The sequence below is a fragment of the Paramacrobiotus metropolitanus genome, unplaced genomic scaffold (assembly GCF_019649055.1).
Source record: "Paramacrobiotus metropolitanus isolate TYO unplaced genomic scaffold, Prichtersi_v1.0 Parri_scaffold0000080, whole genome shotgun sequence".
Lineage (NCBI taxonomy): Eukaryota > Metazoa > Tardigrada > Eutardigrada > Parachela > Macrobiotidae > Paramacrobiotus > Paramacrobiotus metropolitanus.
The window spans coordinates 154,862-167,874 of record NW_026570300.1 but is presented as its reverse complement, the minus strand read 5'-3'; the positions used below and the strand labels follow the sequence as shown (position 1 = coordinate 167,874).

The following is a 13,013-nucleotide window of genomic DNA, read 5'->3' as shown; positions in this document are numbered from 1 at the left end:
CTCTAACCCGTATTAGTCCAAATCGTCGCTTAATCTTTTGCCTTCGCTGTCGCAGTAGTGTCGTTTCGGAAACAAGCCAATGGTCAGCAGCGTCGCCTGAATAATACGCGCGTCTAGCTTCCTCTGTTGTGCTGGCTGATTTGTTGTGCACACGCGGATCACCGTTGTCGAGAGCCTACTTTCCCAACCCCCAACCGAAAGGTCGAACGTATACACCGTAAACTGTAAAATTTAGAAGCTGGTTACGTTCACACTTCACAGATTGTTTCACCAACCAAAAGAAGTGTACTTCGTCCTAGGTGTGAATCAGTGAATGCGTCAACTGGCGAAAGAACTTTACCTAGGGCAATCAACAGAGTGACTAAGTGTATTTTCACCAAAAAGCAATAAAACCTACGGTACTTCAGTATCGATATTGAGAAATCCGTCTAACGTTAACGGAAGTAATTTGTAGCTAGGGTTTATTAGCGTTAGCTCTGTCTCTACCGAGACGCTACTGGAACTTAAAATCGGCTGTATTAACTGTGGTTTGTTCAGGATAAATAGAGTAATACTAATTATATTAATATTACAAACCAGTTCAGATGGATTTTCGCCAGAAGGGTAATTTTGCTCTACCAGTTTATGTGGCAATGATTAGGGTTGCGATTAGACGTTCTAATCTTTTTCATAATGTTTTCTAGTTGACAACACTTGGTACGAGTAACTCTTACCGTAGATTAGTTGGCATAACGATATATTACAACCAGAAACAAAGGTGAAAATTGTACTACACTGTGAAAGCTTACTGCCTCTCGATCTTTTTTCTGCTTTATTGTTTTCTGTTTTGCATTTCGTTACATTTTGTTACATTTTGTTACATTCAGTTTGTTACATATTTTGATTCACTTTATTTTATTGTTTATTACATCTGCACTGCTGCTGAGTGTTTGGATGCTGAATGTCTAAAATAAGAGTTGTTGTCTATAGGTTAACTGACTGCCAGGCCAAAGAGTTAATCAGTTAACGAAGATGGAAATTATTTCATTAGCAAACGATACGCAGGACATAACTGCATGGGTAGAGGATACAGACGACATGACTTCCCTGGAAAATGATACGGAAAACATAACTTCATTGGCAAACGATGCAGGGGACATAACCTCATGGGAAAATAGTACTCCGTTTACTACGTTCTGCAGTGATAACTGGACGTCAAGAGCCGAAGTCGGAAGTGGCATCATCCCCTGTCAGTACAACAAACATCAACTAGAACAGGTGTACTTATTCTACATTTTCGCATATCTACCTCTTCTGCTGGTTTGCACCATCGGCAACGTACTCAATCTGGTAATCCTAATGCGCAATCTGCGCAACTGGAAAACATCTGCACGGTGTTATATGTTGGGAACTGCCGTTGCCGATCTCGGTGCTCTGTAAGTACTTTGCAACTTATGTACGGGTGTCGATGTTGTACAACGGGTTTTCGTGCAGCTTACCATTAGGCGCATTCAGAATTTATTTCAGCATGTGCACTCGCTCAGGAGAAAGCAGGTTTCCGAAGTAAAATGAATTGGCATTGTCCCTGATATTAAAATTTACAATAAAACATACCGTTGTAAAGCGTGAAGTATGTGCCGCATCGTTATCTCCTTGGCTGCCAACAATTACGTTATATTATATTTCATATATATAATATACATATATTATATGTTATATGTTATTATATGTTATATTATATATTATATTTATTATATTGCCAACAATTACGTTATATTGTATTTCCCTGATATAAAATTTACAATACAACATACCGTTGTAAAGCGTGAAGTATGTGCCGCATCGTTATCTCCTTGGCTGCCAACAATTACGAGTCCTCGTAGTTTTGTCTAGCTTTGTCTTAAATTGTCGGTGTGTACATATTAATATTTTTTCAGCATCGTAAAATTAATGGCTTCCCGTCAGTTCTTAAAACAATATGAACACTTACGAATTCCTAAATTATTTAGATGGTTAGGATTGCCCTTTTGCGTGGTGAATATAGGGATACAGTACAACCTGCCGTTTGAGAATAATTCGGACGTAACCACAAAACTGGGCCTCCTGGGTGGGTGTACCGCATGGTTTCAGCAAATCTGCATGCAGTGCTCTGACTGGTAAGATCAGATCTGGTCTGGATTGACCAGAAGACTCAGTACGAATCATCTGTACGACCATCTTTGGTGTCTTGGCCTCAATGATTTTGATTCCCGATATATTTTAGGATACTAGTAGCGTTTAGCTGGGAAAGACTGCTGATAGTTATTAGCCCATTCCGCTTCAGACCGTTGCAACGCGTGTCGACGGCCTGGATCATAATAGCGATCCTACTTGTCGTAGCGTTACCGATTGGCGTATTCCCTTTTGTCGGTTCCTACTTGTACTATGCCGATCGTATAGACGATGTTTTGCACCCTACCAGAGCGCCAGTTTGGTTTACTCGATGGTTGAAGATGGACGGCGCCTCTACGGTAAGGAAGCTTATACTACTCTGTGAGTATCGATCTTATGCACGGAATAAGTTAATTTATACTTCAAATGTAAGGGGGATACTTACGTACCGTTTCAGCTCGGTAGTTCCAGATACAAGTACAAGACTTTATTTCCTTGATACAAGGTTATCATTCTACTATGTATCTTCGCTGGCAGGTCATTGTGCAAATCGTGACCTTTATCCTTATCTTGATCCCAAGCGTTTGTCTGATCGTGTTTCTCAGCCGGCAGCACCGCTCAACCATCAGCCAAATGCGCCTTCAACAGCTACAGTCGTGGCGGTCGCGGTCCAGCTTAAAGCAAAATGATTCGAGTCCCGGTCGCTCCGACGCGGGCACTACCCTCATCCTGCTTAGCAGTTCGGCATTGTATCTTGTCACCAGATTCCCAATGGTCGTTGAGTCTTGCTTGTTTTCCCTAAGCAATTTACATTACGACTGGACGGTTGAAATGGTTGTCGGGCCTTTTGTCGACATTGCCATGTACGCTGGGTATTCATTTACATTTTTCACTTATCTTGTCACCACGAGGAATTTCCGTGAGCATTTCTTCAAATTGTTTACCTCTCTGATGTCCATGAACGGTTCTTACGTATACCATACTGGATCGTGGTGGTTCTGTATGTGCTTCGAAACGGGACTTTCGACATCAGCGTCAGCCGCGTAAATAGTGCAACTCCGGATACTTCCGCCACAACAACAACAATCTCCAACTGTCAGTAAAACTGTGCCACCAGCTTGTGCAGGCAGAATATAACGTGTTAATAAACTTTTGCACATGTTTATTGCTTTTATTAAAGCAGTCCATAATAAAATTATAACATCCATTACTTCGTATTGTATTGTAATTTGTACATATATAATTTTGCTGTTGCAGCTTATTTTAAAAGGAGACCACGATTCTCTGGCCAGTTTTATTAATTTTTATATGAAAATGAGCCCGCTTTGTATGAGGAATCAAACGTGGCGTAGTTTTTTATGTGTTTTTCCCGTGCTCCAAGGTTAAGAAAGACGGGCTTGATATCTCAGAAAGTTGGCAAATCTAATTCAGCAATCATAATACTAAAAGCCTTACTGCACTTTTCCTGCCAGACACTTATCTGCTGCGAAAAAAACTGGAATTAATGTAGAATTTCCAGGAAAATCTGCACATCGTATATTTTACTGTTTACATTAGTTTCAAATCTGTGATTGGCATGCTGCTGTATTTGAGCTTCACACACAATGTACAATACAAACAATGATTGTATCTGTATACTCCTATACAAAATTAAATACTCGTATATTCAGACGTCGTTCATTTTTTTCACGAGTTCTTTGGTTGACAGTTACAGAAGGTAGAGATTTTGCGAAAAGAACTAAAAGCTTTCGTGGCGTCCAATAAACAAAATCGCTTTGGACGGATTATGCCGGATGGCGTACATGAACGGATGGTCAGCGATAAAATCAATGGGGAGTTCCACTCTGGGAGGAAAAATGGCCGAGAGAGTTTCCACCATCATCACAGCACTGGCCCCGGCCGCCTCCGTTCCTTTCTCGTCCACTTCTAAACGTTAAAAATCAAATTATTATACTCTCTCCTTATCAAACACATTTCGGGAATTCAGTTAAAAAATGCGTGTGCCAATTTATTTACAGTTAATGCCTAATATATATTGCCTATCTGACGTACCGATAAAGGTTTTATGGAAACCTTGTGAGATTTTTAATCCCGGCCCCTGGCTGACAATTCCGCTCAAATCCGAACCATCTGTGAAGAGGTCCTTCACACCGAGTTTTTCTAACAAGGCTTTCAGATCAAACTGGCTTTCCACTTTAAACTTAGGCAACTGCAGGTTGACCTTTGTGTTCCTGGATCGACTAGATAGATCGTTAATCATCTGCGCCGTTAGTTCTCGCTCTAGCACTCGCAAACCGGCTTTCTTCCTGGGTAGAAAAACCAGCATAGACGCTTCGTCATCCATGTACGGTATCTCCAAATACTGAATGTCCAGCCTGTCGTCAGTGGCATACCGCCATTTTGTGGTTTGGCGCATCATTTTGACGGAAACGGTTCGACCGTTCAGTAGAGTGAATTTCGAGTTAAACGTGTTGGACTCTTCAAAAGCAGAGTCCCAGGAGGCTTTGAAATAAATAGCATTTGCCATGACACCTTGAGTGTCCTTCGTAACCGCTCCTGGTGGAAGCAGGTGTTTAATTTTCCCAGCGGTGTTGTTTTCCACCCAACGGTTAATGTCACGGCGTGCACCTTCGCTATTGGTCTTGAAGTTCTTTTCTTGAATGGTAGCTTTAAGCTTACTACTGACTGTAGTAGCGTATCTGGTGTTTAAATTCAGTCCGCTGCGAATAAACACCTAATAGACGGCAATTATTAATAAACATTAATAATTAATAAATTTAATTACTAGTAAGCAGTAACTCTTGTGGCGAAAATAGCTTACCCCATTAGCTAAGGTCAGCTGCATAGGATCCCCACTTTGCTTCCACATTTCAACATGCTTGCCGGAAGTCACTGAATTATTTGCAACCGACGACATTTTCATATGGTTCATTAAGTTGCTGAAGGCGTCGACGATCGCATCATTAGCAGCTTGTCCGTTCCTAGCTGCTTTGTTAAAATCCAGCGCTGTGTAAAGATTATTCCGGGTCTTGCCCTTGGCTCCCAGAAACACCAGCATTGTACAGTACATAATGCTCAGCGGCGAGACCATTAAATTCCCCGTGGGCGTCTGTGCGGTTGCAGCATTGTACAAGTTTACGGACACACTGCTGATGGACGGTGTCAGGTCCAACTGCCCGGAAAAACCTGGTTGAATGGATCTAGACATGGTAGAAGTTGGTCAAATTCGAAAAACTACGGAGAGCTCGAGTAGCCGGTGTTGCAATAAAATGACGCTCAGTAACCACTGTCTGTGTTACGCTGTGCTGTACTGTAGTGCTTATAAACAGTCCAACGTCGCATGTTCGTAAAGCATAATTACTGTAACCAAAACACACAAGAGAAACTTGGAAATTGTACGATTCATCGTTACTTAACGGAAACACCGGGTAAGCCCTGCCCATTAGCAGTAATGTGCAAGAATGTACCAGTAATGTGCAGTTCTAACTTGTTATCGGTTGTTCGCATCGGAAAACTTTGTATCCTTTAGGCATTTGCGTGGAAACTTTTTTATTGAGGTTCTAGTGACTCAACTGTCTCACTAACAATTTATTTCTTTGTTTATTTACGGTATACAAGTAGTATGTACTAATCATTACTTCTGTTCTGCGTTACGAAGAAAACGATACCGTAAATGCAACCGTAAAACTGGATGCAAATTGTAATGTTAAAACACTCAGAATAACAAAATATATATGAGCGCCTGCTGAACATTTCCCATAAGAACACGTTGCCATCTGCATTTTACTTATTGGGAAACACCACGTTTGCTGTGTTAAAGATACAAATAATCGCAGTAAGCCAAACTACTCGTGTTAACGATTCTCTATCAGACTGCATATTTATAGAAACAATGTTTTGGACCCGACTTGTCTTAATTAAGTATTTTACAAGCGAACTACGATTACAGGCATTTCTCGCTGCAGTCATTGATGTTTCATTTTTATGTCGTTGACAAAGGTCAACCGTGGGAGCGCATTTGACGTATATTCTGCGTACTCGTTACACAGCTGTTACTAGGCACTTTCCCTCATTGTCAGGATCATTGTCGATAGAGCACAAAACTATGGTTGGAAAAGTTGGGTTTTTAAAACCCATCTCACTAGAGTCAATAAAATGCTTTTAGCGACTATAACGAATCAGCACTTGGGAGGTTATAATAGCGTCAATGCAAAGTATTTATTCATATAGATATCACCAGTGATAACGATCAGTAACACTTCGAGCGCTGACCGGTGCAAAAAAATATCATACACACTTTTGATAGAAAATTTTTGTTATCTTTAAAATGTAAAACGTTAGACAGACTGCAAGACAAACCAAAGAGTGGACAATTGACGCTCTATGCGAGAGAGCGACGCATGAATATTACCGATGTCATCGTCATGTGTCGCGCTTAAATCTACTCCCAGCCAACCGCATATTGTACATGCCTCGTATGTATGTAGTATGTACCAAGATTCTACTACAAAATTACACAGTCTGTCATAAGTATATAAACGATCGCTGGTGCGATGACAGGATTGTCTGTTTTCCTGCCATCCTCAAAATCTCGGCATGCCCATTAGCGATAAAATTAAGTGCAGTTCTACTTTAATTACCGTCCAAGATGAATAACACATTGTGCATTTATTTTGCTGTGCTCATGCTCACGATACTCGTCGTCTTCGCAAACCTTGCTGCGGGGATATATGACGGTACAGCCGGCAACTGTGCAAATTCGAGAGGCGATAGCGACTGCAATGACCGGTGCAAAAGAACGATGGGGCAAAAGGGATACTTCAACAGCGGGTCATGTGGAGGATACTTTGGACAAACTTGTCAGTGTTATTATAGTGCCAGTACTGCTTCCACAGGTTGTACCTGTGCATGTCCTTGTCTTGCTGGTGGAGCGGACATTGGCCGCTAGATGACGGTGATTCCACCGAGAAGTGATGCGCCAATTGGACCTTTCACCGCTTTACAGTACTCTGTAAATCAACCTCTACTTATGAATTACGTTTGAACCTTCGTATAACTGCGGCAGAATTTGACCATCTTATGGCAGAACCTTTTGCATTGGCGTAATTCACATTGTGTTAAGTTTGTTGTCTGCAAATTGCCAGATAATTTAGAGTATCATACTCTGTACCTTCCGATTACGATTCTAGATAGCCAGACTGATGCTAACCTGGTAAAGTGTGGTCTATAAATGCCTGTGGCTGCCAATAATGGCTGTAATGCATGATTATCGATTCTATCAACGGGGTCACATTAGTGCTGAAAAATGATTTTGAGGTAACATCATTAGCTGGGTCGAATCAATAAGCGATGCAAAGAAAATTCCCGATGACTCTGTACTACCCGAGTACTTTAGGTTTACACGAACAGTATGTATTGTACTGTAATTGAACATTATTCGCCCTTAACAGATTTCGCTTAACGCGCGACTGTTCAAACTTTTATAAGCCCACTAACAGCCAACGTCGATGGAAATACATATACGAAGTAGCCAAATAACAGTATCGAAGAATGGTAAGATCGCCTAAGGCACTGCTTTTTTTATGCCGACTATCTGGTATTCTGCATTTAAATTTATATATTAAGCTTTTTTATTGTATAGAATTCAGCCATAGACGTTGGAAATGATGTAAATACACTCGTGAGGCAGTGTGCGCTTTGTAACCGGCATATGAGAGTTCATGTTACCGTTAGCATACGGTCAAGAACCAGTGCAACGAATGAAAAGCTGGTTGGTGAAAGCTAATAAAAAGGAAAATAAAAATAGGGAATAGAACAAACGAGTGCGGTCCAGTGGATGATCACAGTTGGTAGAGTCGGTAAAAGAGCAACATAACGCAAGGTCATCGCAAAACGTTTATTAGCTGTGTGTACAATAGTGCATAAGGCACAGAGTTCCTGAGAAAAAGGTTTATATAATTAGCTTCAAGCAAAGCAAACTGGACAAGAATAAAGAAGGAAAGTAAATGCGAGGAACATGCAATTCTGACGGCAAAATACGATCCGTAAAACTATTCTGAAGATTTTGAGGTAACAACTTATTGATGCTTCCAACTTAATGGCAACGCACATGCAGAGTCTGTAATCTTGATACATACGCCATTGCACTATCTATTTGGAATCCAAATAAAAAATTTGTTGCACCCAACCCAACAGTTATATTACGGCAACCAATCCCGCGGAGTCAATTATTTCATAACAACTATAATATTTAACAGTTATCTCCCATTACGCTTCCATGCTTCGAATTAAGAGCGTGAGATTGTTGGGTCCATACTTCGGTTTCCTTTTGTTTCAACGACGAAGAAATCGCCATCGACGCCATGCATACCTAGTATAATGTCGCCGACACCACAACGAGTAACATCAGACCGCAAGACGGAGTACAGTTCAGTGTAGCAAAAATTATTCGTTTTTCTTGCATCGATGCACAACCTACACTGCTACGCAGTAGTCCCTGCCATTGTTAGAAGCTGTGTTTACTCGGAATACTTTTCTTCCGTTGTTGATCACGGGCGTTAAAAATACGCAGTGCCGATACAGCACATTTACAATAAAAGACCCGGAACATCCCCCTACAATCATGTTGAAGACAACTACTACTCTACGTTTACTGGACGCGCCAGTATCAGTGAGTCTGTGACCTATTGAATGTCATGCTAGGCTTCCAGATGCTGTGTTTGCAAAACCGCTGCAAAACTCTGTCGCGTGATTTCCAAACAATTTATTATCGAGGTCTTGACAACAATACCGAAAAATGGAACGATAATAAAGCAATGTAAACAGGCATTATTCAGCCTACGTCATGAATAGAAACTCTGCTGATATCACCTTGTTCTTGTCTAAGCGAGCCAAAAACCCGGCTTTTGTCGGCACGTGAACGTTTTTGCCGGGCCTTGCCGCCGTATAAAAACGAGAAAACCTTGCTGCGAAGATGTGTGCCACAAAGCATAGAAAATCTTGGGTAGCTATCACATTTACACGACAGGTAGTAAACATTGTCCATTGGCTAGAATGAAAAATACACTTGTGATCTGCTTTGTCGTGTGTCTTGCGTTCGCCCTTGTTCAGGGCCAAGTGGGCGGGCAAGCATGGTTTTGTGGTTACACCTGCAGCGATCGATGCCAGAATGCCGGTGGACGAAATCAATACGGTTCATACTTCTTTGGCGGATTTTGCGGCTCCTTCCTGAAGCAACAGTGTGGATGCGGTACCGTTGGTGTAGACGTTGGTTAGGACTGGGCTGATTGAGGCAACATTAGGTCACGCGGTTAGCAACGTGCGAAGTCGGTTAAAGAGCCATTAAAATACTTACAAAATGCATAGGCTACGCGAGAAAATGTGGGCAGTCGCTAGCTAGAAATGTTTACGTAAAATCGGCTGTTGTCCAACTTATTGCTTTCTGCTGAAGCCCTTGTGTTCTTATCATGGCGTGATCGCTACTTTGGTGTCATGATTCAAGATTCTCAATAAAGCGATTCTGGTATGCTTTACCGTAAAATTTCGATCTGGCGATTCTTCAGAGAATATTTTAATTTTCAGTCCGCTCCATATGGGCACACGATTAATGCAGCACTGACAAAAATGATTACTGTATGTGTTTCTGGGACTATCTTTGCGTGCAACAACACTGATAGATATATACTCGTGCGTTAGCCAATGTCACTAGGAACCGAATTAATCTTGCACTGACAATAGCGAAAGAGTAAATTTCCACAGACGCCGTATGTGTAATATCCATTGGGCCCTATGGCTTTCTGGCATCCGTCGCCGCAAAACGTTGCGCAAACGTTCAAGGGGGTGCCGTTCCTCGCATCAGCTCGGCCCTGTAGCATGACGGATACGGTCAACAATATAACGAAATACGGCCAGGACCGGCTTTCCATTTTTATCCTGCGGTCAGGGTCTTGAAGTGTCTTGTCTGGAAAAGCAAACGTAGAACTCTAAAACACCGCGACTGCTACATTTCAAAAGTGAAGGCGTTATTATTTTGCTCACAGAGACTACGTACAAATATGTTGTACCGACGGAGTTTGGCTACTGTAACTGCTCACTTCGACAAATTAATATAATGAACACAATTAAGTACACCACCTGTAAAAAGCCTTATACCGGTGTGTTTACTTTGTTGTCACCTGACTGGTTATTTGTTGTTTGGAGGGTGCGCATTGTTGTCGAGCAAGCCTTTTTGTGCTTGCAAACTCCAACAGAAACGTTTTGCCGGCCGGATAATGGAACAATATTTTGCCGAGTCGGCACTGGCTAACCGGGACGGCCTGGGCAATGTAACAATGTGCAAGCACCTAGAATAAAGGAGTGCACCAGGCATGCTAAAAAGTAAAAAAACGTTCACTTGGTGTCCAGTGTAATTTTAAATGAGCAAGACCGCATATTCTTAAATATTTGGTTCTGTTTTGTAACGAGAACATAAGAAAAAAAAGTGTCAAGTCATGGCACCTGTTGCAGTGTCTCTGCCTTTGTCGTGTGGCAACACATCTCTCCAACAATGAAAACTTTTAGTGTGGGTAAACATCGGGCTTAACAATGTATCGGCAATCGGCAAGGAAGTTTCTATACAACAATTTCTAGCCGGTTTATTCGACTTCTTGACAATGTTCAGTGGACACATGATAGTTAATGTGGCATCGACAAGAAATCTACGATACTTTAGGATGATCGGATTTGTCAAAGTGAGACAATTCGGCATGTTCTTACGACGAATACACTTATTTCGCTGAAGTAATTCAGCTGAAGAAACACATATCTCATGCAAATGCAAAGATAATGGAAAAGCAATATAATTACTGTACATACCTATTATAAAGTGCACTGGAAAGTTTTTATTAATTTGTTTCCCCTGAGCCGTTACTTGCAGTAGCCGCAAACCCTCAATGAACCAGACTGATCCTGAATTAGTGGCACGTACTTACTCGATCAAGGAAAAGGGTGGAAAGGTCACACAAATTTTGTTTACTCAATTGTTTGGTAGCACGTCAAGCAAACATCAGGTCTTTCAATGAAGTTTAATAACACCGTGTCCAATCAAATTGTGCTTTTACTGACTGACATCAAGATGATACGTATAAAAAGCTGGACACTGCACAGTATAAAAAATTGCCTATTGCGTACAAAATTAAAAAGTAAAGGTTAATATGGAGAGATTCGCAGTAAACATAGCAGCAGCACAGCACCACCCTAGCCACAAAAATTTTTATGGATTCGTAGCATAGACGACGCTAAACTCGGTAGTGAACGATATGCCGTAAGACAGTTTTGCCATAAAAATCTATTGCGGCAGTAGACGAACGCCGATATTCTATTGAAATCGAAGTAAGTGGATATCAAGAGCTAGCATTATTCCACTCCAGACTAGCAAGAAATTTGCTGTTTCGAGGACAGGTAACAGTCTCCGTTACCCAACATCGAAGCCACCGGGATTATCAATCGGACTGACGGGATTGCACGTACAAATCTGCTGGTATCGACCACCACACAGCCATGGCCATCTTGGTACTGATCCACCCGTACACCATCTACAGTACATATTGGCACATATCCTCTCTCTGTTGTCCGCATCAGCTTGTCCGTGAAAAAGGACAAACAGGATAAACACAAGACAGTATTTCCAACACATACTCTTCATTTTCGTGGGTGTATTTGGTTTCCTGGAAGACAGAGAAAGAACTAAATTATTTGCCGCTAAATCTCCGTAGTAGGTTTCCCTTTAATATATTACGGCACATTTGTGCGTACTTGAACGGTAGTGGAGATTCGCTGCGCAGTCTAGTGATCACGTGACAATGACAGGGCTGATATTCCTGAATGGGGTAGCTCGTGCTTCGTTGATGCAGCAAAATTATTCTAAGAAGCCAGAGTATTATTTGAGCAATAAGGATGAAGACTAATAAACTGATTAATGCAGCTACATGTTTTTTAGCATTTCGGTGCTTGTGGTTCTTTTGTGAGAATCAGCCCGGGTCACACGTGTTCGTTCTACAGACTCGAGATACGCTTACAGCTGCACAACCGCATGCATTGTTTGATGTACAAAGTATGCTGACTTTAAACCTTATAGAAACCGCTTTCATATGAAAAGTGTATGGCAAAAATAACAATGCATTCACTTGGACAATCAAAGCAGATGAATCAGCCATTACAATATCGGGGTTGCTTTTTTTAAACACCGCTAAGTATTCAGCGCCTTATTACATTTACAAGATTCATCTATTTCTTAAGAAAACGTATACCAGTCACAATTAACTGGTAGCGTATAGATCTCGCATAGTCGATCGTCAGTTGAGAATGATATAACAGTGATTGCAATCCATTTCATGTTATGTGTTCGTCACTGTATTTAACATAATATGCTGTCAGAAAATTTCGTAGTATAGTGGCAACTTCGCTTTCAGCGACCGATGGGACCGTTTCTCTCATAATATTTCTCTGAAGATTTTAACAAGACCGAGCGGTTTCCAGTAAATTTTTTTGTGTTCGCCACTGTATTCCTCCGACAATGCGCAAGCTGCAAAGTTAAACTAAAGTATAGAGTTATGATTCGGTGTTAAAACTGAAATATACAAAACCGTTTTCGCGTGAGGGGCGCTCCGGCATCACGGATGGTCATGATGTCATCCAAGCATCAGCCATGGGTCCGGAGTGGAGGCGTATTAAGTACCTACCCGTAGAATTGTAGGCGGTAATCATTCTACTCCAGGGCTGCAGAATCCAGACGCTTAAGCGAAAGACACTGACGTGTATTCTTCCAATTATTACGGAACACAATCCTTGATTATACGAAAACCAAATAAAACCATCAACTCCTATGTAATACGGGCATAAACCAT

General features: G+C 41.4%; 2 protein-coding genes across 2 annotated transcripts; one reads left to right on the top strand and one right to left on the bottom strand.

Moving 5' to 3' along the window:
• The first annotated feature begins 686 nt into the window (after window positions 1-686).
• LOC129595639 (uncharacterized) lies at window positions 687-3,466 on the top strand. Its single transcript, XM_055492698.1, has 5 exons — window positions 687-757; window positions 970-1,415; window positions 1,989-2,135; window positions 2,243-2,489; window positions 2,668-3,466. Exons 2-5 carry the CDS (start codon window positions 1,012-1,014, stop codon window positions 3,175-3,177), a joined length of 1,308 nt encoding a protein of 435 aa, XP_055348673.1. The 5' UTR covers window positions 687-757; window positions 970-1,011; the 3' UTR covers window positions 3,178-3,466.
• Window positions 3,467-3,679: 213 nt separating this feature from the next.
• On the bottom strand, window positions 3,680-5,492 carry LOC129595594 (serine protease inhibitor 42Dd-like). Its single transcript, XM_055492648.1, has 3 exons — window positions 4,952-5,492; window positions 4,183-4,864; window positions 3,680-4,056 (listed from the first exon to the last, which is right to left on the bottom strand). Exons 1-3 carry the CDS (start codon window positions 5,336-5,338, stop codon window positions 3,869-3,871), a joined length of 1,257 nt encoding a protein of 418 aa, XP_055348623.1. The 5' UTR covers window positions 5,339-5,492; the 3' UTR covers window positions 3,680-3,868.
• Window positions 5,493-13,013: the final 7,521 nt, after the last annotated feature.

Coding starts and splice junctions, on each gene's coding strand:
- LOC129595639 (XM_055492698.1), top strand. CDS start 1,012: ATGGAAATTATTTCATTAGCAAACGATACGCAGGACATAACTGCATGG. Junction 1,416..1,988: donor GTTGCCGATCTCGGTGCTCT/GTAAGTACTTTG, acceptor TAAATTATTTAG/ATGGTTAGGATTGCCCTTTT. Junction 2,136..2,242: donor TGCATGCAGTGCTCTGACTG/GTAAGATCAGAT, acceptor GATATATTTTAG/GATACTAGTAGCGTTTAGCT.
- LOC129595594 (XM_055492648.1), bottom strand. CDS start 5,338: ATGTCTAGATCCATTCAACCAGGTTTTTCCGGGCAGTTGGACCTGACA. Junction 4,865..4,951: donor AGCTGACCTTAGCTAATGGG/GTAAGCTATTTT, acceptor GCCGTCTATTAG/GTGTTTATTCGCAGCGGACT. Junction 4,057..4,182: donor TTTCCATAAAACCTTTATCG/GTACGTCAGATA, acceptor TTTAACGTTTAG/AAGTGGACGAGAAAGGAACG.